Source organism: Falco rusticolus, chromosome 5 (assembly GCF_015220075.1).
Source record: "Falco rusticolus isolate bFalRus1 chromosome 5, bFalRus1.pri, whole genome shotgun sequence".
NCBI lineage: Eukaryota > Metazoa > Chordata > Aves > Falconiformes > Falconidae > Falco > Falco rusticolus.
The window spans coordinates 49,438,505-49,466,065 of NC_051191.1; the positions used below are offsets into that span (position 1 = coordinate 49,438,505).

General features: G+C 40.4%; 1 protein-coding gene across 8 annotated transcripts in view; it reads left to right on the plus strand.

The window, feature by feature from the left end:
• Nucleotides 1-27,446, plus strand: part of POC1B (POC1 centriolar protein B) — a 71,932-nt gene extending 44,486 nt beyond the window's left edge. For 3 of the 8 annotated variants that reach the window (XM_037387823.1, XM_037387824.1, XM_037387827.1), the window contains 2 exons: nt 7,385-7,567; nt 8,788-10,721. In XM_037387823.1, coding sequence (XP_037243720.1) covers nt 7,385-7,567; nt 8,788-8,892 — 288 coding nt within the window. In that variant the 3' untranslated portion in view covers nt 8,893-10,721. Of the gene's footprint in view, nt 1-7,384; nt 7,568-8,787; nt 10,722-20,344 lie in introns of those variants that run through there. The other 5 variants (XR_005104311.1, XR_005104309.1, XR_005104310.1 and 2 more) reach the window with 5 other exon arrangements.
• The last annotated feature ends 115 nt before the right edge of the window (nt 27,447-27,561 follow it).

Consider the following 27,561-nt stretch of genomic DNA (forward strand, 5'->3'; position numbering starts at 1 on the left):
AGAAGGGGTTTATTATTTCATGCTATCACGGCAATGCTAAATTTATCGTAGCTGTAATCCTGATTGATTAAACAGATGATAGCTGTAAGTGCATCAGGATTTCAGCTAATTTTGTACTGATATTAAAAAAACAACAACAACAACAAAAAACCACAAACAAACAAAATAAACTATATTAGCAAGTAGTTTTCATTGTACTATCCTGGCCTCGTGACTTCTATTAACTTGGCTTCAGGTTGAATTTGTTGTTTTCAGGACTTAAAGTGCTATTCCATTTTAGGTGAAAATGCCTGTTTTGCTAAGGAATACAGTCGCATAGTCTGGCTTGGTGTGTCAGCTGTGTTTGCGCCTTGATACCACTACTTGTGGCGGTACCGAAGGATGTGCTACCTTACAGTGATGATACCTGTGTCAGAGAGGAGGAGACTGAATGTTTCCTTGTCAGATTGGATGAAGTGCACTTACATTAAGTGCTTTCAATTTTGGGTTTTAGCTTGGGCATTCTTTTAAGAGCTAAAGACAACTGAGATGTGTAAGAAGCCGTGAAAGACTTTGAATTAAGTGTGAAATTCTGTTATGATTTTTTATGAAAGAAGTCTGTTCAAGCTAGAAAAGCTTAGTAGAACTTTTATTTTTAGGTGTGCTGCATAGTTTATCTGTATTTTGCTGCTTGAGTGCAAAACTTTGATTAAAGCTTGCAAATAAATTATACCAGAAGTACCTCATCAGATAGCAAGGGGCAGAAAGCTGCAGTTTGGCACATGGCAGGTTTTTTCTGTCCTGATTCATATGCGTGCGAGAGGAGAGGAAATGAAGAGTGCTGTCATCAGCTGAAACTACAGGGAAGTTTTCTGCAGTAGAAACTGATAAAACAGATTGTAATTTAACATACTCAGTGTCGGCCTAATAGATCAGAGAGCTCTGTTTTATGTGGATCACTTATTGACTGAAAAAAAATTATCTCAAAGCAATAGAAGTGATCTGTGAATAATTATGGCCTTAAAAAAAACAACAAAAAACCAGAAAAAAAATCTCCCAAACAGTTCAATTTAGCATATGCGCAGTGAACCATTTCCATTCGAGGGTAGGCTCACAAGATGGAAGGAAAAGCACTGATAATGACAGTACTGTTACTTCTCCTGAGAAACCTTCGATGATTTTGAATAACCAAAAAACACAGGAAATCAAGGTCTGGTAAGGTGGGAGACTACTCTGTTATGCATTTGCTCTTTGGTCTGCTTCAGCTTAATGCCCTACTTATGACTAATTGTGTGTAGTTGTTTTAATCACAGTATCAGAAATGTTTTAGTATTAGTAGGCAAACGTACCATGTGTTCAAAATTTAAAGGATTATTTTTAAAAAGCAGACCATGCCAATTTTTGTGACTCATTAGAAAGCTTAACAATGTCACTTTTTCATATAAGCCCATCTTAATTATAAGATCATTAAGATATTCATTTGGAAGCTGTTGTCTATATTTTCTGAATTTGAAACTCTTAGAAGATTGAAGGCTAATGATCAAGTGAAAAAGACTTGTGTGTTTTCATATTTTTTTCCTTGAGGGATTTTTTTTTCCTCTATAAATAAAACTACTGGGGCATCTTTATATATGGATGCATTTTGCTCAGATTCTATCCTTATACATCATGAAGCGAAGGGACGCTGGGATACAGTGTTTGTTTCTATCTGATCTGTGAATATTTAATGGGAAAACATTTGGGAATAGGCAGAGGTGATAAGGTTATGTGTAAGGATTTTTCACAAATTGGTTAGGTACCACCCACAGAGTTTTGGTTATTTTGCTTGACAGAAAACTAAGATGAGCAATTATGGTTTGCTGTTTGTGACATCATTTATAAGCTAAATTTAATTTTCTACTGAACATCCGCTTGGTAATGTCATGGTAATAGCTTCCTATTGATTTATTAAATCTGTTCCTTCTCCTTCTTTGTAACTCCTATCAAGTTGCGCAAATGTAAGTCCATTTTATTACTAACAGGCTGTGAACACTGTATACATTTTAATTTTCTTTTTAGCTTTGCTCAGAAGTAACAATTTAAAATTGATTGGCTTATTCAAATTTATTTTCTCAGAATAAGCTATAGCTCTGAAGTCTCTCAGAATAGTTTGGGATTTTTTAAATTATGAGGCACTTTTACTACATTGCTGGCAACATGTAGGATTGTTTACGAATTGGTAGTATTTAAAGAACTTTAGAAAGGGGCTGATTTGAAGGAAAGGGAACATCTAGTTCTTGAAACACTATGTAAAATAGGCTATTGAATAAAACAAGTTTCTTCAAAAAGAACTTTTATTAAAAAGATTATGGAGAATGGAAGTGGTGGACGTGAACTGATCGGTATCAAAAAGTAAAGGAAATCTACTGAGACTAGTCTCACTCCTTTATAACAAGGTTTTGGCATTTGAATTTTGCATTAGATTTAAACAGTTCTGGAGCCTTCACTGAGCTGGAGGAGATTGTAAATTTAGATACCAGGAAAGGTTAAAATATAAAGCAGGCACCTTAAGGATACAGCAGCATATTTGCTGTCCAACATTTAAAAATCGCTACAAATTTCCAGAACATGATAAAAATAACAACCATTTTGGCACAACTTATGTTGAAAATTTGAAACTGTCTCGTTTCATTTCTCTCTTACTAATTTTGAAAGTTCAATGATTTGCTTATCTGTATTTAATCCTTTCAGATTTGACAACCATCAAGGCCCCTGCTTTATTTATATAAGCACTTTTGTGTCTCATTATCCCTGTGGTATGACAGAAGAATCTCAATTTCCTGCTTAACCCACTAACTTACAAGAAGACTTTTCCAGTACTCTGACTTGGCAATGTTGGTGGCAATTTACTGAGCCACAAAACATTTTTCACAGCCTATTTGTCTGATACATCGGGTTTTGGATCAATTTACTGTAAGGAAAAAATGGTGAGACTTTTTAGTAGCTTAACATTTGCTCTGTTTACCTGGATTGACAGTTTTCCTCCTTGGGTTAGAAGAATCTATTTAGTTTGGCTTTAATAGCAAAATGTGTAATCACTTTGTGGGAACTTAAACTGAAATCCGTATTTTCAGTCTGAAGTACAGTAGGCTTGTTTGAAAAGAAACTGAGAAACACCAACCTCAGAGAACTGGGTGTAGAAGAACTTGTCAATGTCTAATAACCTCAGATGGTTTTTCTCTCCTGCTCCATTAATTTAAATGAATTTTAAATCCTAATACTTCAAATCATAGACAGTTTTGTTTTGTTTTTTTTAATTTGAGTGCTATTGAATATTAATTCTATTTTTTATTATTTTTAAGTACTTGAGAAATCATAGTTTATCCTTAGGACACTGAACATGCAAAGCATGACTTTAAGCAAGAATATCAGCTGAAGTTTACAGTTACATCTGTTTTGGCTGTGTTATTTAATCACTTGTATCATTCAAACAGCAAGAAAATGAATGTACTTCTCAAAACATTAGTACAAGTAGCTTTGTTAACATTAGACAAATCACACTAGGTTTATTTCCAATGAGCTTATTGATACTGGTGTCTGGGACGACATGGGTTCCAGCCTGGGTCTTTCTCACACTTTTTGGAATTCACATCCTTATTCTCCTTCAGAACTAAGGACTGTGAACTTGTAGAGCTGCATTAACCTCAGGTAGGAAGCTCTGGCAAATGGTTTCCTGAAGCTTTCAGGAACTTAGTTACTTCTAAGACCCCTACCTCTTCACGAGGCTTGATTAAAATCAGCAAAAGGTGCCAAAATTTTCAGAGGAAACATACATGTGTCTACAAAGAATATTTGCGTAAGCTTTACAAATTGTTCCTGCACCATCTTGCTGTTTTTCACTGACACTTTTCCTTCATCAGCTGCCTAGGTTTCATAGGGCATGTGATAACCAGGCAGGTTTACTGCTGCCATGAAGAATATATAATGCTCGAGTTCTACCTGTCCTTCCTGCAATGTGTCTGACTTACCCTGCCTCCAGTTTTCCTGAAATTCGTTGCAACTTAATCAGTGAGCCCTCTACCTCTCTATCAAATTTAGGTAATCGTGGTTGAGGTTTGGAAGGTTCTGGGCAAGCAGGCAAGATTTACAGACAGAAGCAAGGTTTCTGTAATCTCACTGTCTGTAGAAGTCCCACTAAGAAGTCTATTCTGACACTCCTGTTGTAGTTAAATACAAGGATGTTCTTCATAGCATGACTGGTTGTATAGCAGGAATTCTTTAATGTATGGCAATATTTTTTCTTTAACGCTTGAATGCCAAATTGAACCTAATCTTTTCCATGTTAATCAGCATTTGAGACTCTCCCCATCTTGTAATTTAGTAAGTGTGCCAAAAAGCCTCCATTAATCCTGTTTCCCAAGGACCTCAGATAAAACTTGGTAAGTCAGAAATAACACAGTGAATCTGAGCTCTTCTAGGACTGAGTTACTGGTATCTCATACAACAAAATCTGCAAAGGGAAGATATGGGCAGTCTTAAGGTGCAGTAATGCTGTATACTTCATGCTCACCTAAAAGTACGTGGGATACATTGTGAGCCAGAATATTCCGAGATACTTGGAACGCTTTCTTTTGAGGAATTCTAACACTTAAGAGCAAGGAGCTAAAGCAAAATAAAATTAAATGGGAAATTCATTTTCTGCCTACCTTGTCCAAAGATCAAACCTTTTGTATTCTCTCTCATTTTGTGCTAACAAATGACTCCATCACAATGTACGCTTCTTTAGAATAATTTGAAGTTGACATCACAGAATTTTTATATTGAGAAGAAATTGAAATTCATGGTGTTGGAAAGGAAGATGTAATTTAACCATCTAGTTAGCAGTGGGGAAGTTCTGGGTTCCAGTTCTTTCCTCTATGGAGTTTTTTTTCATTCCATCCCCTTATATGTCAAATACAAAGTCTCTCATGGGAACAGGACCTACCTGCTCCTGACTGAGCATCCTAACCACTGAACTAAAGTTGTTTTCTGCTGATCAGTGACAAAACTTGAACAGCATGGCTGGGAAGAGTACCCTTTCTTCCAGTTTCATACCTTTAAAAGGGAACAGCCTGGCTGACAAAGCATTGCACTATGAGCCATGAGTTTAAGGCTGTTTAAGCCTTAAACAGAGAAGGCCAGTTCTCTATAGTCCAACGCAAATGTAACCATTAGAACATTCCATGGAATAGTCTTGGATGTTTAATGTTCGAAATCTGTAGTTTGATGTCTAGCATATTTTTATTTTTTGACACATCCCAGTATCAATACAGATCACTGGATTTCGGCATTACTTGCATCTGTCCTTTATTACTTGACATGCTTAGTTCATTTGCATAAATCAGTTACCAAGCACGGAAAAGAGGGCTGAAAGAGAACTAGAGGTACCTTCTAATTTATTTATCTGTTTCTTTCATCATGATGAAATAAATGAAAGTGACATATCACCAAACACGATGCTACTATCAAACCTTTAGGAGAGTTCCATGTGGTTTAGTAGTGTTGTAAGTTAAGGTCTGATGTATATGCATGGGTATGTCTCTCTATCCCTATCAGCCCCATGCTCTGCACTTCATGGGTTCTTGCTTGGGGGCTGAGACATGTCCTGGCAGAACTTAAGTGTATGATGGAGCTTTTAACCCAGAGAGGGTGGTGAGACTTTCTTCTTTGCCCTCCTCTTCCTAAGGTACGAAAACTTCTTACCCCACCACAGTCTCTGCTTTTGGCCGTTCCCATGCCTAGACCCACAGCCTTCTACTGACTTTGTGTGTGGCATTTCTGTTTTGCTCTTGTGCTTTGCTAGTAAAAAGAAAAGCCCTTCCAGATAGATGGTGAACACAACCTGTCTCTTGTTTAGTTCTCTCATTGATGTAGACAGCACAACGCCAGCACTAAGGGAAGAAAAGGTTTTGGAGAATCAGCAACAGTGAGTCCACAGACAGAGCATGTTAGTTGGTCAGGACTGTGCAGGATGGCACTGAAGACACAGAAACAGTATTGTGGATAATGCAGCAGTATAAGTTTCTGATAATATTGATATGATTTAGTATTGCTTATATTTAAAATTATGACATTATCATAGTAGTAGTAGTATTTCATCCATCAGGCTCTGATCCTACCAGATGCAAAGGCAGGGTCAGCTACACAAATAATTTTTGATGGAAACTCATCAACATGCCTAGGTAATCCTGTAAAGGTTTGCCACTAATACTGCCTAGCAATTTACATCCTACAAGATTATTTTATAGACTTAGGAGATTTGTTTTTTAATGGCTGACAAGGATTTTAAGACTATTTCTTTTAAAAATCTGTTTGGCTTTACAACATCAATATGTTGTGGGTACAAACATTGTGTATTTTAAACACATCAGGTAAGACTGAAATTTCTCCTTTGCATTGCTGATAGATATTTTCATTAGCTATCAATAAATTTCAGAGAAACCATTAAACTGTAACCATTTAAAAGTTTTATTTTTTAAATGTTGTGGATATTGGAAATATAGTTAGAGCTCATAAAACTTGACTGCTACAGTTTATTGTAAAAATAAACTAAAACTATCTGAAGGTGTAAGAGGTTTTCAAAGAAATCTTAAAAACTCATTAATAAGTCAAGTAAAGTTGTTGTGAAGGACCTTCTGATGAATTAGTGATTATTTAACCTTTCATGACTCAAAAGTGCCATTAAGAACATCACAGACAAAACCAGAAGTGACTGGGAAGATCTTGCTCTCTCGCTTACCCTGGAGCAATGTCTGTATATCCAAGTTATTTCTCCCTTAGCTTTGCATTATGTGAGTCTTTTCTGTTGTTTCCTTCTGCTATTTTTCTGAGGGAATCAGTTTCTCAAAATGTAATGCCACTGAATAAACAACTAAAACCTACTTTTCTATTATTATTATGAAAGAAGATGTTAATTCATGCTAAACAAAGGTTTCATGCTATGAAGCTGAAAGGAACCCTTGTGATCATCTAGTCACATATGGGTTTTTCATCCATATGACTGCTGTGAATGAATTCCTTTGTGAACCAGAGCTATCTTTTTGAAGAAGACTCCCGTCAGCCATAGTATTAATTCAAGCCTTAGTTCAAGCTCTAGTAGTACAGCATGTAGTTCCTCCATCATATGTACCTAAAACGTACCTAAAGACTGTTGAACTTTTTCTTATTGCCTTATCCATCACAGCTGAAATTCTCTCTTAGGTCAGAAGTGTTATGAATCAGACCCGCTACGAGAAGCAAATCTGAAGGCCCTTGTGTATGTGCATATATGTGTAAATAGATACTTTTAAAAATTAAAAGCCACACTTTTCTACCTGTCGTCTTGTATGGTTCTAATTAAATGAAGACAAAGGCAACTGAGTCTTCAAACGCTGTTTCTGTATTCAAGGATGATGTCAGCAGTGGAGATCTGCGGTATCCCTCTGCTTCTGTCTTGGCAACAAGTTCAAAAAGGAAGTCAGAGAATGCGAGCGAATCAGCTGTGTATAATGCAGACAAGCAAACAGGCATCTCCTCCTCCCTGGGTAATGCTTTGGAGCACATTGTGGAGCAGCTGGATGTTTTAACTCTAGTAAGTGTACAATAACAGATAACACTTGCAGTAGAAAATGATAATGCAGTCAATGGGCAAAAAACTGAGGAACTGTGTTCATAAATCGGAATGTTAAAATCTATGGGTTATTTTGAATAGTTGTATAGTCACGTGACTCTACAACTTTTTTCTTTCAGTAAATATTGATCACGTGTATTGTGTTTGCTAAAGTGAAAGCTTCCAGCTACAGAATCGTAAAGATTATTGTTGGATTTTTAACTCTGGAGGAAAATTCAACATTTTTCAATAGTGGGATCCAGCATAGATTTGCCAGAAACCAGTTGTTTAGCAGACATTGTCAGATTCCAGCTTGAATAGTCACGCATTAGGAGGGGATGAGCAAAGTCAATTGGCAGTGTACCATTAAATCCCTTTTCAGACTTAGTGTTCAAGGTGTTGGCTGGCTTAGATAGGAATCTACGTAGTGGAATAATTCCCAGTGTCAATGAAACTGCAAACTAGTAGTCTCAGTCAGTGGCTGAGTCACTTGTTTGCAAACGCTCAATACTTCTTTTTTAGTAATCCAGATTTAGCCGATCTATGTTTTAAGAAACTACTCTGTCTGTAATACATCTGCATTAAACCAAATCAAAAGGGAGTGGCTAAGGTTTTTATTCTGCACTCTTTTGCAATAAATATGTTAACTCAAACAAGTTTTGGGAAATATGGAGTGAAGCCATCAGTTGAAAATTACTTGTGTTGTAAATTGGATTAAAAAGAAACTGCCAGTCTGTGTCCAGAAACCTACCTTTTCTGATTAAGGTAATCTCTTGGAGAATGCCTTTTAATAGTGGGGTTTTTTCTCACTTCCTTTTTTTTTTTTTTTATGCCTTAGAAGTTTCTTTTAGGATTTTGGAATACATCATTTAGGGTCACCAGTGATGGCTGTTTTTCTACTGAAATATGGATGCAGCTTTCAAATAGTGTTTCAGAGTAATTTATATATGCAAGGATGTATTTCTCTCTCAGAGAAAATATTTTGTGAAAACAATTTTAAACCTTTAGACAATCTCCATAGATGCAAAGCCACTATTTTTAAATACAGTTATAAATAGTGGAATAGCTAAGGAAAAGTCATCTTTAGGATATTTTTTCCTGTTGATTTAAGGTGATTTTTCTTATGTTACTGTGTTGTACACTTTTATGATACTGTGTGAGTAATATAAAACCAAATTGAAATTACCGTCCTTTTCACACAGACTATTTCAATCCTGGAACAACGTCTGACTTTGACTGAAGATAAATTGAAAGAATGCTTAGAAAATCAGCAAAAAATGTTACTTCAGGGAAGACAGGAAGAATAAAAGATGAAAACAATATGTATTGATGAATATGTTTCATATATTCACGAGGAAAAATAAATGTTACTTCATTGAATTTTGCTATAATAAAAAATCCACCTTTCTTAACAAGGCAATGTAATAAAAACTGAAGACAAGAAAAAACCCCCACGTTTTTAAACATTGGTAGAAAACAGGTATTCTGGTTATATGTTTAATAATGTATAGCCCAGTCAAAACTAAGTTTGTAGGATAATTCTCATTGAACATTACAGGATTCTTATTTCAATGTAAGATTTTTGAATATGACTAAGCAACAAATTACGTATTTTAGGTGAATAGCAGTTATTATGGAAGTGCACTGTGAGGTTTCTTAACTCAGGTAAGGATTGTGAAAATAATGGTCTTTGTGCTAAGGCAACATTTCTCAAGCATCTAAATTAAATAAGACCTAATTAGCCCTAACTCTAAAAATGCCAGAGGTTTTCTTTGTCCCTTACATACCCTCAAATATTTTACCAATAAGTAGCAACAGTAACTCTTTATCTTCTAAACATTTTAGCGATGATTGCAGGAAGATACAATGTAAAAACTTTTAGTTATAAATACGAAAATGAAGTCACTTAAACTTTGAAAATAAGATTGCACCTGTGTGAATTCAGCTGCAAGACTGAAGTTGAGCACTTCTTCTGATCTCATCCCCATCAAAATTCATTTTTCAAATTTAGAAAAATAAAAGTCAGCTTCATACTTCTGAAGAATATATTTGAACCAAACAAAATTATGCAAAATCTGTATCATAAATACAAAAGATTTGCATCCTCCAAGGACTACAGGTGCTCAAGCTTTGCATGCTAGGAATGTCCCCCATCAGTTAATGAATGAAGCCATAAATCAAGAAAGACCTTGAAATGTATGATGCTTTTGGTTTAGTTCTAATAAAAATGTAATTTTTAGACAGGCAATTGTAGGTCTTGTCTTTTAATAGAAAATGTCTATGCTTCTTTATGTCTACCTATTATTTTTTAATTGCAATTGCAGAAGACCTGTTGTAAATCCACAGTCAAAACTAGGTAGTCATCCATTTCTGCAACTTCACACTTAGTATGTTGAAAAATAGGACACTTGAAATGGGGGGAGCATTTTAATCCAATTCTGTAACTGACTGTATATAGCTAAAGCCCATTTCCCAGGCTGAACCTCATTAACATCAATAGAGTTCAGCTTAAGTACAGAAGCTCACTGTGCAAATACTATTGCAGTTCAAGCCAAAGCAATGAGTAGTCAGTTTTTCTTTTACAATTTTCCATTTTCTGTCATAGTAATCACCTTCAGATAGCCAGATGTCACCACGCTTGCTTGGTAAACTCTGAATTTTACCAATAACCTCAATGTAATTTCAGTTCAGTCTTATGTAGTACTTTTTATCACAAAGAAGTGGTCCCATAAAAATTTTAGATGCAACTACTTCTATGCAACACCCTAGCCACAGATTTTTTTGTGAAAGGATTCTTACATATTCCAATGTAAACAGCCTGACCTTTGATTATGCAACTGTTTTAATGCTATATAATGCATAGTTATGTAAATACTGTCTTTTAGGTCAGGTGGACTTTGCTTTCTGCATTTGCAAATATTCTTGTGGTTTTTGCCTTTTCTTGGCTCCATTGGAAGACACAAAAACATGTAGTTATTAAAATCCTTTGCTTATTTCTTGTTTTCTTTAAGTGGAATATATGTATGGTCTAAAACTATATTGTTTTGGGGGTTTTGTTAAGCTTTTCAGGAGTATTTATCAACAAGATCTGGAAATTTCTTTTCCATATTTTTTAATAAAATCTGTTGAAATTTTCCTTTCTGCCTTAGTTTCTATCACTAGTCCTTCTTCCTTTTCAGTACCTATTATCTGGAGCATTTACTACTTAATCCAGTTTATTCCTCTGCTGTTTGTGAATCTGGTGAAGTGACGTAACATTTCCAAGATTAAGATACGTTCCTGTCACTCTTTCAGGTGGTCTGTTGATATCAAAACTCAACATGCATGGCTCTTGGGATGCCTGTATAACTAGAGAACATGATGGAGGTATTTTCCTCAAGCTGTTATGGCTCTCCTGAAACATATCCAGATAATGTGATCTTTCTTTTAAAGGAGCATTGATGTGGGATAGTTATCTCATTCTCTTCATCTGTATAATTTCAAATAAAGCTATAGAATAGAAAAACTTCCTTTAAAAGCACGTGAAGAGGCTGGTTAAACTATCTGAAGCCTTTAGGGTTTGTGTTCTGGTAAATAAATGGTGACTTGACTAATTTGAATTACCTTATAGAGTTAGAGGAAAATGACTGCTGTTTAGCCTTAGTTGTGCTTCTGCACCACGTGAAAAAATAATTGCATGGGTCTTATTAAATTATTATGAAAAGTATATCTGTATTGCAGGTGGCAGTGAAATACTGAAAATCACCCATGCTTGTTTTAAACAAGCTGAACCGTGTACCTCATACAGTCCTGCTTTCTTCAAGCTAAGTTATCCCTCTGACAGCAAAATGTAAATAGGCCACCCTGCTGGAGAAAGGCTGCTTCCAGCATCCAGGCCAGCTACTGCAAAAATGGCTCAATTACTTGTTAATAATAATAAAAAAATAACTCTAATGTCTCAATGACGTGCAATAGATCCCTGAGGTTTGTTGGGGAGAGGGAGAAGGCAGCAGCAGGAATAACCTCTCCTGCCAGTATCACTGGGGGACTGTCTCTGGAGGAACCCAACTTCAAATTTCTGATGTGTCAAAGTGTTACGCGGTAGCTCAGCAATTCATTTTATGTGCTTCTGCAGACATTTTGAAACAAAAATGCTCTTACAAATTGAAAGAAATGCTGCCAGTTACTCCTGTGTCTTAAATTTTATTTGTAACTCTCATCAAAGTTTAGTGGAATTTCAATGGAATTTTTATCTTGGGTAATACATAAAGCACAATGTTGAGGCAATAAAGGTATTTTTCTCAGTTTTTCATTTTGGATGGCAATACGCACTTCCTTTGGGAGCATGTTTAGAGGTTCCTAATTATCACCCAATTGTAGACACCGAATGGCTAAATGTTGCAATGTTGGATCTTAAGGCATTTTACTTTTTCTTTTGATCTGAACATAGAGGTTTTCAAATACTAGGGACAGTTTATGCCAATAGTCCATTATGCTCTATGGACCAGCCTGACAACCTAAACTCAGTTCTGGGTTTTCTCTTTTTTATTTTTTGGAGGCTGGGTGTTTTTGGTGTGTGTTTTGGGGGGGTTTTTTTGGTTTTTTTTTTTTAAACACTCATTACATTCTCCAAAAATTTTCAGTATTTGCTTTTTACTACTGTTGAAACATTTTTTATAAACTTACGGTTTTGGAAAATGTTCCTGGAGGCAAATGTATCTGAACAACTCCCTTGTCTTTGGGGGATTGTTGTTTCTTGTTTTTGCATGTGTAAGATAATAATTCATTATTTGGTTATCTTTATGGTGAGAAATATAAACCATAGTTTAAAATTTTTATTAAACTAATCTGATTGGAGAAATTGTGGTAGAATAGGTTCTCCTCGCCATTTTAGGATGAGCTGAACAGATCCCTGTAGCATGAGGGATTCAAGAAATGTAACTTCCTGCCTTTATTTATATTTGTTTCCATAAATAAATATGCTGTACTATTTTTAGGCGAAACAGGGTTTTTTTCTTCCTATAAGTCTGTCATGGTTTAACACCAGCCAGCAACTAAGACCCATGCAGCTGCTTGCTCTCTCCCTCCGCCCCCCCCCCCCCCCCGGTGGAGTGAGGGAGAGAGACGGGTGAAAAATGAGAAAACCTGTGGGCTGAGATAAAGGCAGTTTAACAGGTAAAGCAAAAGCCACGCATGCAAGCAAAGCAACAGAAGGAATTCACTTGCTACTTCCCATGGGCAGGCAGGTTCAGCCATCTCCGGGAGCTCAGGGCTCCAGCACACATAATGGTTACTTGGGAAGACAAATGCCATCACTCCAAACGTGTTGTGTGTCCCCCCTTCCTGCTTCTGTCCCCAGCTCTTCATTGCTGAGTGTGGTGTCATAACATCATATGTTATGGAATATCTCTTTGGTCAGCTGGGGCCAGCTTTCCCGGCTGTGCCCCCTCCCAGTTTCTGGTGCACCCCCAGCCACTCGCTGGCGGGGCGGTGGGAGAAGCAGGAGAGGCCGTGATGCTGCATAAGCGCTGCTTAGCAGTGACAAAAACACCCCTGTATTATCAACACTGTTTTCAGCACAAATCCAAAATATCGCCCCTTGGTAGCTACTGTGAAGACAATTAACTCTATTCCAGCCAAAACCAGCACAAAGCCATTACAGTGTTGCTGAATTATTTTCATTGCCGTATCACAGTACAAGACCACTCCTGAGTTTTCTACTGAGCAACAGTAGCTGCAATGTGTATGTATTTCCAGGGACACAGCTTTATGTAACCTGTTTACCTTGTAAGACTTGTAAAAATCAAATTCTGTACTCTTTGCCCCAAACAATTAATGAATATGTATGTTCACATTGGGTCTAGGATCTGTTTTTGTCAGAATGCCCCCTCAGGGACTTTTGCATGCTTCAGATGCATAACACAATTGAAGACGTTTCTTTGTGAGAAAATAGGTTAATGACTTGCCAAAAGGCAGATGTTAATTGGAAAAAATGCATACAAGTCCTTTTCTTTATAATGTATATGGGTTGCACTTGTTATGACTTGCATCCAAGAACAGGTGCAATTTGAATTCACTCAGCTGAAGGGATGTGCTGAGTACACTCCTCATCAATTTCACCAGCAATTTTAAATCCAGCAGAAAAAAATGAGTTTCTAAAACTAGTCAGTGATTGACAAGCTGCATTTATTACCTGTTACAGAACATATTTATAACTTTGTATTGTAGTTAAACATCTTAATAACGTGAAAATAAGGTCTCTGATTATTTATTGGTATTAAAGAACTTTACTGATGAGCTTCACCTGAGACAAAATGTGTCATCCCTTTCAAAATACTTCTGTAAGAGAGGCAGCAGTTCCAGACAAGGTACCACCAGTGTATTTGTAAATGCAACTTAAAGTGGGAAAATTGCTTATTTTCACTCACATGTTTCCTGCCATGAAGCTACACAATCAGATTGAGGTCTTCACTTTGCCTCGCTTTGTTTTCCCTGTCTTTAAAAGCAAAAATGAATAAAACAAGTGGAAAAAAATATCTGGGAGTGTTAGGGTCAGAAGAGCTGCTGTTTGATAGTTTAGTAGTTTGATCCAAGGGTCTCTGGAAACTTCTAGGCTGCTCATATGAGTCTGCTGGAGCAGGAACTTCAGTTTGGATCCATGTGCCTAACGTAACCTCATCCTTCAAGTCACTCCCTCACCTGAGGAGGGCTGAATCTAAAAGTCAGGCGGCTGGCAAGCAGCGATGGTCTAGACCAGCACAGGAACATCTAGTTCAGGAATCCCCCAGGAGCTTTGGCATTAACAGGGTTACTGAGGCTGCTGGCAACTGGGCTCATGAGGTTTCCCCACACCTGCAACAGGGACCCGGACATCTGTGGGCTCAGTGCACTTGCAGAGGCAGGAGTGGGCTGAGAAGAAATGCTGAGGGTCTCAGTACCATCTAAATACAGGATTCTGCAGCTCAGAGTAGCAGTCAGGCTTGTGAGTCCCTTTATGGCCTCTGCCCTTACAGACCTGGATAAAACAGAGGGATCCAATTTGTCTTCAAAGCTGCTAAAGGGGAAGCAATTGCCGTAAGAGAAGACAGCCATTAGCTCTCTTTTTCATCCTTCTGTGCTTTGTATTGTAATGAAAAAGTACCTCTGTCTCAAGTTTTTTTCTTCCTCCTATCCCCAGAGGAAATCCCTGCTCCTTTTAGAAAGATAAAATCTTAGGAGAAAGTAGCAGGAACTGACACTCTCTGTGCTAGAGTGTGTTGCTGAAGCCTTTTCTGGCCACAGCGGTGGAAGTCAAAGGCTTACAGTGCTTACTCCAAACCCTGTATTGAATGTCAATTCTTTCATAAGGTTCAGAAGATTTACAAGATTCATAAGTGAAGCATGTTTGCAGCAGTCTGCTGTTTATTGGGACTTTATGAACAAGTGTCATAGAGACAGAAGTCTGGAAGGGTGAAAGCAGTAAAATCCTTTCTGATTTCTTTTAAGAAAGATTCAGGTGAGCCACGCACAAAGGATCCTGCTGCTTCATGCTACTTCCACATGTCAAAAAGAAACCTATAAGATGAATGGGCTTGGGTGCTGAGAAGGACAAAATGCTCCTGTCAGCAGTTCTTCCTCATGAGAGCACATCGTACATTTTTTAATCATTCTTTTTATTAATATTCTCACCCTATGATACATGATGGGAGCACAGGACCCAGGATGTTTGCTAGAGCCTAAAAAGAGCAACTTGAAAGAGAAAGATGAGATGGTTGGCGATGGTTTCTGTCTATGTCCAAGTTCTGCACTGATTACTGGGGGTGTTCTGTTAAAATTACATGATGCTACACCGAAAAATTGATCTTGCGAAAAAGCAGAGCTTAGCTCTTAAATTATGAGACTTGAAAATTCTTGTACTTCACAAGACCAGCTTTCACTTCAAGGAAATTTTATAAATGTAATAAGATGCCATTAACTTTTCAGTTAAGCAGTGAGTGTAATCAGGCAAAGCATAGTAGATTATAATATTTGATTGTACGTAACCATACTGAGTGGTTTCGGTCTGTGCTGATGTCTCTCTACAGCTTCATTGCTGAAACACTGCGAGCTTTTGTGCAGCTTCTGCAATTTATTCAGTATAGACCTAGCCTATAAATAGCTGCATTATTGAAAGACTGTGAGAGGTTCATTAGAGAAGTTGCGATAGCCTCATTCGAGCCAGGGCTGATATAGTACCACTCCAAGTTACCAAGGAGTTTTCAGCATGTGGGTAACACTGCACATGAAGCTGGGCTTTTGGCCATGCGACAGAGTAGATGCCCCTGCAGTCATCCCCTCGATAACCCCAGCTGCATACTCTCACAAAGTACACTGCACTTCTTGCTGGCTCTGGGCACAGGGATTTCATTTCAAAAAAAAAAAAGCTCGTGGGCACGCCAGTCTTGTCGCAGCCCAGAGCCAGGATGCAGCCAGGGCGTGTGCTGGGGGCTGGGGCCGCGGGACATCCTGCCCAAGGTACCTACCCACCGCTGCAGACACAGCCAGGGACATTAGTCATCTTAAAATCACACACAGGCACAAGTACTTGCTGACTCAATAGGAAGTTGCTGCCTGAACTCAGTGGGACTTCTCACATGATTGAAGTTACATGCTGAAAATGTCTTATCTTGCACACTGTATTCACATAACCGGGGGGCAAAGAAACAAAATTTTAAAAGCAGCTGATGGCTGTTTTCTTTCAAAGGTACCTGGAAAACAAATATAGCCATTATAACTTGAGCTTCTGGTTAGTTTAAATGGGTGCTTTGCTATTTATTTCACAGATGTCTGAACTAGAACCTCCCACTTCTGGCTCTGGCACTTAGGAAAATCAAGAGTATTTGGGACCAAGTTCCCAGGTTGTACACAGACGTTACCCTATAGCCTTTTGGGTACTCCTTTGGAAGAGAAGCTAGAATGAGAAAGGTTTCCAGTATCCTTCAAAACCATTAAAGAGGAAATATCCCTCATTTTTTTCTGTTTTTCTTTTGTAAAGAAAAATGTTCTTAGCTATTCTGAGTTGTGTATGTGTTTTCCACATTTCTCTCTTAAGATGTTTGAGTCAGTAATTTCAAAGTGAGAGAGTTGTGCTCTTGTTACATAATCTGAGTATCGGGAGGGAATTATCCGTATTTTTCTGTCTAATGGATTTGGGAGGAACAGGGAGGAATACAAAACTAACAGTCTGTAATATCTGAAAAATGCTATTCAGTATGAAAAAATGATGGATACAATAAAATCGTTCTGTCCTCGCCCAGCATCTTACCAGTACTTTTACATTTGTGTACATTGTAAGGTAACAAAGCTGAACCTTCAGCACTTGCTGAAAAAAACCAGACTGAAATGCCTGAGGTCTCATTTTTAAGATTTGGCCCATGTAAGGAGTCACTTAAAAAACTATATATGATGTAGCCCATTAATGTTAGCTATGACACACCCAGTTCCTCTCTTCCCTTTTTTTATTATCTGAGGAACGATTATGCCACAAGAAACACTGGCTGGGAGGTTTCCAACAGCACAGGTTTTTGTCAGAGAATGCTGATTTGTTGTAAGCAGAATGTTTCGCAGCAGCATCTCTGTTTGGATGAACTTCCGATGAAACACAGGCAGGTTTCCATCACAAGCCCGCCTGATTTCCTGCCAGCTTGCCTGGCAGATCTCCAGGCTCCACAGCTCCCGGACAGCTCTGGACTGAACCTGTGATTCTTCCTGACTTCTTTTCTTGATATTTTTTTCTTTCTTTTAATTATAGGGAAAAGGTCTTGGGAGAAATACACATTGACTCTGCCTGGCTTTTTCTGGTTGTTCAGAATTAAGTACTTTGATAATAAGGAGCTTGCACAGCCCAGTCCGTTCGTTTGTTACATGGGAGACCCAGAGCATCCTGGGTCTCTTCTAGATCCTCTCTTCCAGACAAGCTGCTCAGGTTAAACTGCCTGGAAGCTAAAGCATTTTCATACCACATTGAGCTTCATTTCTGAGCATTTTCAGGAAACCTAGTGCCAATATTGGTCTCCTCCTCCCTATTTTCTAAGTGCCTAATTGCACTGTGGTTTCTCTGTACTAGCAGTGCCCTTCAGCTCTGTCTCTTTCACTCACTCCTCCCAGGCCAGTTTCTGGTACAGAGGCTGCATCAACCTCTCTAGCATCTTCTGGGCACTCATAGCTGCTGGAATCATGGAAGTGAGGTGGCTTCCTGGGACCTTAGGCACAGAGATACACTTTAAAAAATCTGCCTCAGTGGCCAGCTGCTTGTGCCTTGAATGCTGCTTCCTGGTTTATCTGCTCCATCTTCCCTTGGTGCCAGAGATATTTCTCTGCACGTCAGTCTGAATCAGCTGCGGGGTGCCAGTTGTTTCGTTTTTTTCTCTTTAAATGTGGGGTTATCTGAGGGCAGGACCATGTACAGGCGTGTGCCCAGGGTCCTGGAGGCTCAATAGATGAAGCAAGGTCGGGAAGGCAGATAACTTCTTTCACCTCAGGGCTCATGTTGTGGGCAGCAGCTTTATCTGCCTCTGTACTCCAGGCTCTCATATACGATTCTTTCCTTCAGCCCATCAGTTTCATCAGTATGTTAATTGTGTCTGTGTACTTGGGTCAACTTGGCTTTGAAAAGCATGTGACTGAGAAGAAGCATTTGGCCAACACTGAGAAGACCTGGAGATTTAAACTCTGGATTTTATTTGGTCTTGGTGTTACCAAACAATAGCTGTAAGCATCATCTTAATATTCTCTTTAAGCATTAGAGTATCTTGGTTTTTCCATACCTCTCAGTTTTAATATTTTCTCAATCAGGAAAACCATTACATCTGAAAGTGGATTGTCCAAGAGGCTCGTGCAACCAGCAGGATTAGACTGTATTGCTGTCACAGCATGGCCAGGAGCTATAGAAAGAATGGGGAAAGAAAGGGTTGTGCCCCAGTATAATTTCCTAGGCAGTGCTGTAAGCCCTGCCAGACCCTGAAACCTCCAAGAATAAGAAGGGGGGTTCAGGTTTTAGGGGAGTGAGTGGAAAAGGCAATGCCAGCAGAAGCTGAATGCGGGCAGAGAGAGAGAGATAGGGAGCAGACAAATATGAACCCCATTCTGCCTAAGTCCAGCCTCTGATAATTAGGTTGAACAGCTTTCCCAAACGTACCCACAATCTCTGACTCCTTCTGCATTCATTGTTTGTCCCGCCTATATTGTCCATCCTGCTGTAGCCCATCAGTTCTTTCCTTATCTCTTCCTCTCTATGTTTTCACCCTTACTTCTCTCCCATCCTTTTCCTCTGAAAAAATATTTTGCAGCCTACAATTAGTGCACTTGGCTGAAGTCTTGTTGGGCATATCAGGAAGTATTCTAGATCACACATGGGTGGAGTTTCCCAAAAGCATCAATTTTGTATTAATGTTGTATATATAAACAATGGGCCTGCCAAACCCTGAGCAGTGTGAGGCAACCTCAGAATGCTGTGCCTCCTCACAGATTTCTGTCGTGGCTTACCTCACACAACAGAGACTCCATGGCCTCCACAGTCACACAGGAAAAAGTGACCATGCGCATAACCTCAGCATACACCAGGAGGAATCTGCCTCCTGTTCGCTCGTTTCTTCTGAGCAGTCTGAAGCATCAGTTCCAATACTGTTCAGTAGATGCCTGTCCAAGCGGCCATTAAGAAGTCGTGATGGGTAACACAGAAGTGCAGACATATTTTCAAGCTTGTGCGTGAATTACTAAGCTCATTTCTGCCAGCTGTTGGGGGATAACGAGCTGTATAATAATTACATTGTTTGTAGCAGCTATGGGATCAAGTTTGAATCAGTACAGTGTCTGCAAGAGGATTTGAAGTAAATATTACAGTTCATACAGCACTAATATGGCTCGACATACAGACTCACTTAGCCGATTTGGGAGCCCTGACTCCTGGTTAGGAAAGTGGTGGGCAAGAGCCCTTATAATTATTTCAACCACAGACCAGGAGTGCCACAAATAACCCTCATTTACTGCATTTCTCTTCGTAAGAGGCCATTCCCACAAATTTCCCAATGTTTGAATGAGATTTTCCATGCTAGGTATCCTTTTCAGGATTAAATTATCTAGAAACTTTCAGCCTTTTTGAAGAAGGAGTTAATATGTGATCCTGTCTTTGGATCTTCCCTGGAGGCCTTCTGTCATCAGAAAGCATATGGACAGCTGATGGGAGCAAACTGGTGTAGGAGACATTCCTTCTGAGGGCACAGGCAGGCAGCTCACTGGAAGCTGTCACAGAGAATGACCCAGGCCAGACAAAATGTAGATACAGTGGGACCAAGACTAGCTCAGCATGAAGACTAAGACTGGGGAAAGGAGGCAGAAGATCCGAAAACTGCAAGGGTGGATGGGGACAGTATGAGACACTGAGGAGTTTGAAGCAGGACTAAGGAGATTTGTAGTGTTGGCAGAAGTCAGGCTTGGGGCAACAGGAAGAAGTGGCCCTGGTCCATTAGACCCCGTTTCCTACCAGTCTGCAGAGCAGACCTTTGCTTAACTAAACATCTACTGAGCCACTTGCTTGGTGTCTTCCTCAGCTGCGCACCTTCCTGTGGCACGAGTGAGCACAGCAGATAACACCCTGCTCCTGCCATTGGTTGCCCCACCTGCTCAAGAGGCAAAGGTCAAGGTGTGAACCTAAAAGCATGAAGAAAATGCATGCAGAGAAAACTGTCTGGTATTGTATGTTAAAATCATTTTACTAAGGCAGCTCTTGAGAACTGAATTTTATCTCTGCATCTGTATCATCAGCCTGGCAGCTGTACTCTGTGTGGGAAGCAGTGGGATGGAGATCTGAAAAGGCTGGCAAGGAGGAGGATGTAAAACCCAAAACCTGGAGACTGCGAAGTTACAAGCAAGTGTTTTGAATTCTTGGTTGAGAACTGAAAGATGGTACAAGCGAGAAAACAAGAGAGTCTGAAGGAAGAGACAGTGCAAAGCAATGCTGTGATCAGATGTCCAGTCAATAAGTTTAATGTCAGTAGGAAGATGGAGAGAGGAGGCCCTTTAGAGGGATGTAATTAGTTCTGTATTAGAACTGTGAAAAGTAGAAATGTGAAAAGCTGCAAATGAGGTTGCCTGATATCCTGCCTGAGAAAAGTGTTCTGCTATCTATCTGACCATGGTTTTATGAACCATAGACCATGTTTATTTGTTGCTCTTCCTATTCGATTTTATGATGGTGAGTGCATCCTTTTGCATTTTTTAAAATCAATTTGATGCTTGCAGATTGATTTGCCACACTAACATTCTCTCCCTCTCTCGATCTGTTCAGCCTCTAACGAACATCCCACACAGTCTTCCTCTCATGTGTTCATGACCTCGCTGACTCCAAGGTATTTTCCAGCCTCCCAAGTACCCTGCAGCATTTTCCCCGTCTCCTACTTGCCAGTGGCACTGAGTAGGTATCACCTTGGCGGCCGTGCCTGCAACTCTGTGCCTGTTGAAGGGAGAAGGAGCCGCTCACCTGCTAGATGTTTCCCCACATGTATTCCTCAAGTGAGGGAAGCTGTGTGCCTGGGAAAGGCAGCAAGTTAAGCATAGTGTCATCAGGGAGCCTAAAAGATTTGATTTCCTACAAAGCCCAGCTCTGCCACTGAGAGTGCTTTACCTCAAGCCATGTCTGCTGCTTCCCAGTTTGCTTTCTCCTGAAGTCCCTGGCATGGTGTACAATGCCTGGCTGTATGGCAAGAGGAGACAAGTCTTGCTTCGGAGTATATGGTGAGGGTTTGGGGCAGCAGCCTCAGGTAGATGCAGGGGCAAAGAAAAAGGAAACCTGCTCAGTGAACTAGAAATTCCCACACTCTGTTGTCAAACATGCTTGTTCACTGGTGTGGAAAAGGGAACCTGAGGAGAAGACAAATGAATTTGAATGCATTTTAATTGGGATTACGGGCATATGGTGTGGTGCCATTTGTTTTCCTCTTCCTGCTCTGTAGTGGGGCTCTAATACCTTCACACATTTGCCTTTATTTGTCATGTCAAAAGGGGAGACAGCAAGCAGCTTTTTCCTCCTCCCTCTTTGGGGGCCATGCTAAAAGCTCTCACTTCACCCTGAACTTTGTCAAAGGAACAATCATGATTTTTAGAAAAAGTGCAGCCAGATTGCAAAAGCAGATTAAACAGCTCTGACTTATTTTTATTAAACTTTTCAGCTGCTCCTTGGAGGACCTTTGCTATTTTCCAGCAGCAGGAAGGGATGGATTCAAGGGGAGAGCAGGGACGTGATGTCCACAGTACCACAAGCACACGATTCACCAGCAGCTGGATAGCTATCTTTTATAGTTATGATAGCATATTTAGTGTTTAGTAAAAAGCTACTTAGGGAGCTGTTTCCCTTGTTGTACAGCAGTTTGTAAGCTGTAAGATTCAGACATAAGCCTTTAATTATGCCTAGCATCTCCGCAAAAGCAATTTCAGTTCTCTCCCCTGCCTCATGCAGCATCTTGGGATGCTCTGCATTTGAATGTGAACAAGCTATTGTTTAACATGGCTTTAAATCATTACAGAAATGTTCTGTAGCATCCACTGGGAAAGCCTGCTCCCATCTGCCCTGTGCATTTCTCACAGTCTCTTTGGGAACCAGGGCCAGTAATCACAGAAGTTTTGTTTAAAGGTTAAGCACAGAGTAGCATTATCTTCACACACTGTGCAAGCTAACAACAGGTGAAGGTGTCGCTCAGAAACATTTATAGAGGAATGCAAAGATTAAGATTAAACATCTTTCCCGGTCTTCATATAAGCATCTTTCCATTTATTTTCCAAATGTGTATATGACACATTATAAGACTTGCAGGGGACTTAGAAGCTAATGCCCACTTAAAATAAAATGTCTCTAGCACAGCTGAAGCCAGTCTTTTGCCTCTCTCGACACAAGCCCTCTGTGGTAGACTTCGGTCAGCTCAGCACCATGGCATCCCAGCCTTACCCTAACTCTAAGTCTGTAGCTCCTGAATAAAAGTTGAGAGGTTTTTTTTCTTCTGAGAAATGTGTATGTTTTATTATGGCTTAGACTTGCAGAAAAAGCATGAAACATTGCCTAATGTTATTCAGTATGTCCTATATTTGATGCTCCTTTTGTCCCAGAGTTTCTGTTTCAAATAATGATGAAAAAAGTTCTATTAAATTTACATCAAAGGAAAGTTGGGGAAGCAGAAACATGAATAACAAACACATGCATAATATGATTCTGAACAAAGAAGCCTGTGCTGTCAGTGTGGCGATAGGCCGCGTGGGAACACATGTATGTCATTGCAGCATATTGCAAACACATGTGGGGGTCATCCAGATATGTTTGGGGGCAGCTGAGATCCCTGTTTGAAGGTAAATTTGATAGACTCTGGTTTGCACTCTGGCAATGACCGCACTTTACGTCTTTATAGAGTGGTTACCACAATCCTGTATGTGTTATCCCGCACAGGCTTCCACATACAGATGTGCCAAAGGAAGAGTGTAAAGAATATGTAAATAGCCAGTGTAAAGATTCACTGAAAAAGAAATCACAGATGAAAATGACATTCTGAAAGTAGTTCACACACATCTTTAAAATGAATGGGAAAAAAAAAATCATTAAATTGTAATGAATTTCACCCACCCAGACAGAGCTCCAAAACAGTTCAGCACTTTTACTTCTGCAGCAGCTTGCAATTTTACCGTCTGTTCCAGTGAAATGCAGAGCATGCCAAGGGGCCATGGCTCTGCATGGAAGTGAGGATGTGTTCACCCAGAGCAACTGAAAGGCCCTGGATTCAGGTTCTTAGTTCAGAGCTCTTCCACAGGAGCTGAGGACATGCTAGTATTTTACAAAGGAGATTCTGACTGTTTGTTCTGGAAGTGATTTAGCATTTTATACTTACGCAGAAATAGGTATGCTTGATGTTTGCTAGTAATACTGTTTTGGTTGGTTTCATCAGGTATTTGGAATCTTGACCAGACACTGTCTATGACTGTGAACACATTTCTGTTTTCCTTTACTAGCAGCTCTGGCCCCTGTTCTGCGTTGTGTCACGCCCAAACTGAGGCAGCACCCCACTGACTGCCTGTTCTTTATCTGATTTTTCTGAATGTTCAGCACCCATAACATTGCAGCAGACTTTCAGAAGCGGACAGCCATCAGCTATGGTAATTACAGTTGGGGTCAAGTTCTCAAAAGCACTTGGCATACTGCCCCAAGTCTGGTCCCAGGCACAGATACATACTGCTTTCCTGTAGGAATCGCAGCTCTGATTCTGGGAGTCACCCAATTCTGTGCCCCACAGAGGAGTCCTGGCTGGGAGGTGGGTGGTCAGGATGAAGGTGGCAGGTAAGTGCCTGTCACACGTGGTGATGCTGGCTTGTGATGCTTGCAGTGCCAAAGAAGGAGAGAAAAAATGACAATTCAGCTATTACAAAATGATAGTTATGAACAGGAGGAATCCATAAATACAATATGCATTTTATGCTAATAAAATCAGGTGGCTGACCCACTGCATGCAGGGATTGATGTGAAAATAGCCACTTAAGTTTTGGCACACTATAGCTGAAAATACTAGAGCAGGTCTTTAAACCTTGGGCCCCTACATTACTTTTAATGGATCTCCAAAAGGTACCTAAGGAAATCCAAGATTTATATTTGTTATGCTAGGATCTTAAATTTCTATCTACATTATCACTGAAAGATGCTTAGAGCTGCACAAATTCAAAACAGTTGAAAAAAACCCACTGGAATAGAATTACAATCAAACTTAAAATAGTTGTATTCAAGACAGTAACCACTAAAGTCAGTTGTAGCAGTAGGCTTCTTGAATTTCTGCCTCAGCAAAGGCAGAGCCAAGGGTGAAATAAGATGGATGAGACCACTGAACGTAGGATTAGAGTTATCCAAGTGCCTGCTGGCTCTTCCAATTGACCCTTGAAAACTATCCTACCTGTTCTTGGAGCAGAGTAAATGAAGGCAGTTTACCAGTTTTTAGACTAATCCAAACAAATGTTAAAGAGACAAACAAACAAGGGACAAACAAACAAAGGAAAAGTCCCCAAGCCAAAACCAAACAAGAAACCAAAGACCCTTGCCAGTCCCTGGAGGTAGGCAAGGTCACTGCCTGGGATTGCTCTTGCGACTCACAGGCAGGCAAAGCTGCTCCAGCTCAGACATGACGCAGGAAGCCATGACAACATGGTGATGCGACGCTGCTGGCACATGGGGCTTGGCTTGAGGATGAGCTCTCACTCCCCAGCCGTATCCCAGTGCCCTGCTAGCACAGCTCAGACTGCCATCCCCCAGCCTTACAGTGAGTAAAAGTGCTCACAGTGTGCCTGAATGCTTGTACAATGTCCCACCACATGCACAGTTGCTGAAGCCCTGCCCTGCCAAGGTCGGTGGGAATTTTTGTTATTGACTTTTGTGCAGGCAGGATTTCCCCCATGGACACACACCTCCTCCCGGATGCATGGGCATGTGAGTGTGTGTGTATATGTATATGCTTTACAGTACTAAGTACTTACAGGAAGGCATCTTCTCTCTTCAAATGTTTTTCCTCAACTTTGTATTGCGTGAAGTCAGACCCTCGCTGTCACAGCGGCAGTTTCTCACAGCTTAATGGAGTTAAAGAGCCCTTCTTGCTCCTGACTGCTGCAATAACAATCAGGCTGGGAGGAAGGGGAAATGAGCAGTGCAGCACACGCTGTACCTTCCAGCCACCAGCTATTGTTAAGAGCACGTTGCTCCAGACAGAGTGGCAGCAAGGCATGGGGTGGGAAACAGGTGTAACCTGCCAGGAACACCACTCTAGCAAAGTCAGTTTTTAATTCAGAGGAGTACCCCTACTTCTCAGCTGCCTCTTCCCACCAAATTGAAACAGGTTGTACACTCCTGTTGCTCAGCACTTGAAAGCATAACAAACGCCTTTACAGCAAACCAAGAGCTCATTTTCTTATGCCAGCACTTTGGTCATTCATCTACAAAGTCACTAATCTTTTTTTCTTCAACTCCCTATCACAGCATAGCATTTCACATGCAACAGTTTGCTCTCAGGTGGTACGTTTCCATGTGCTTTGCTATAGTTTGGGTTCTTTACAAAAGATTCTGCAATCTCTCCTCCTTGCTTGCCCTGTTTGTCCAGCTTGGGTTTCTTCTACTCTCTTCAGAAAGTCCCACCAGCAAAAGCTGCCTAGGCTGTGGTAGCACCCATGGAGTACTTTGCTCAAGCTATGTCTACACAGGTGTATAGCCTGGCACTACTGGCCGGGTTTGGACTGCTGCTGGGTGGCCCAAGCCCAGTCCAGTTACCTCACCCCCTAAATTCAACTGCGGTGTGTTGTTGAAGACTGGCTGCCCTTGCTGAGTTCCTGCGCTGTTCTCAGACACGCTCTAGGATGGTTTATAAACATCAGCATGGCGGTCCTTGCCAGAGTGCATGAAGCCAACAACCCACATGTTCAAACCTCTTCTTTGTTTTAGTGCAGGAGTTACTGTCCTGCAGTGCAATATTAAAGCCTGTTTGTGGTCAGGTTTAGTTCACTGTAGATCTGCAGCCTTCATTGATGCCTGGTTTTCAGGTACCTGCCTCTGCTGAGCACTCACACATTGTGCAATGCAATATAAATGAGCATGTTCAGCCCAGCTGCCACACCATAAACAAGCATGATGAAAGAACATCACATCTATGCCTGCTACTACCCATCAGGGCTTTATCTCTGCTCCTTTTCCTCCACTGAGGCCTGCAGATGAAGTACAGCCTTGTATACACCCCACTCGTGAAATGCCTTCCCTGGCTGGCTGTTCCCTGTCTAGGATTATCCACCAGCTGGGACTATCCACCAGCTGTAGGACACAGCTGCTTGGCAAGGGAGTCAGTGGACCATGAGAAGGTCTGGCATCTTCTATCCCTTACTAAGCATTTTCTCCACTTGTCCCTTATCTTTCTTTTCTGCTTATAGTTACCGGTTCTTTTTTACCACGGGATCATTTTGGGGAAAGAGAATCCACCCCCGCCTCCTCTTCCTCCTCATGCAGCAGCTCTAGACTGCTCTTGGTGGACTCTGCTTGGTTTCTTCAGGAGATAGCTCAACAACTTGCCAAAGCCCCACATATCTCCCCCAGCAGCTTGTCTCTGTCTTCCTCCCCTTCCGCAGCTGCTCTTGCAACACGCACGGGTGATACTGCCCTGTTTCTGGTAGCTTGGCTTATTTGGCTCAGCTGGAATGATGCTGAAAAACAATGGGAAAAAACCCTCAGAAATGCTTTCCCCCAAGGAAAATTCTCCTCTTTAAATAGCCCCTTGGCATTTGCAAGGAAAAATACGATTTTTATCTCATGAACATGATTCCCCAGTCATCTGCACTTCTGGGCTCTGTAGCTATTTTATGTTCGTCCCCAATATATGCAATTTAACCTGGAGTTATGATGTATAGACTCAGACTACGAGAAAAGGACTAGAGACTCTGTGTTAGTAATCAAGTTTGGCTTTATTTCACTCAGCAGTGACACTGGACAACGACAACTTACAAGCAATTTTGGACTGAACAAGATACATCTGTCCCTGTGCTGCAGTGGAGACACATCTGTCTGCGCCCCCAAGAGCTGTCGTTGTCTCCTCATCTATCACTTCCCACTTGTGGCATCACTTCATCTAGTCAACAGTAACTCACTGTCTGCACTGCCAAGAAACTTTGAAAATGTTCTGCATTTCATACCAGGAAAGGCCATAGGTGCACTTTGCATGTCAAATGCCTCAGAAAATGGTTCTGTGCTGCTGCAAACTCATCCAAAGTACATGTGGATACAGTTCTATGTTGCTGTTTTTTGTTTTGCTGTGTTGTTTTTGAGTACTGGTATAATGTACCCTAATAAATCTTCTTACATTTTGCTTTGTACCTTTCAGCATTGCATGACTTATGTCTGATTAAGGAATGAAGATGGGAAGGGTAAGGAGCCATCCCCATGTGGGGCTGAGCTGGCACAACCCAGGCCACACCATGTAAACTCAGCG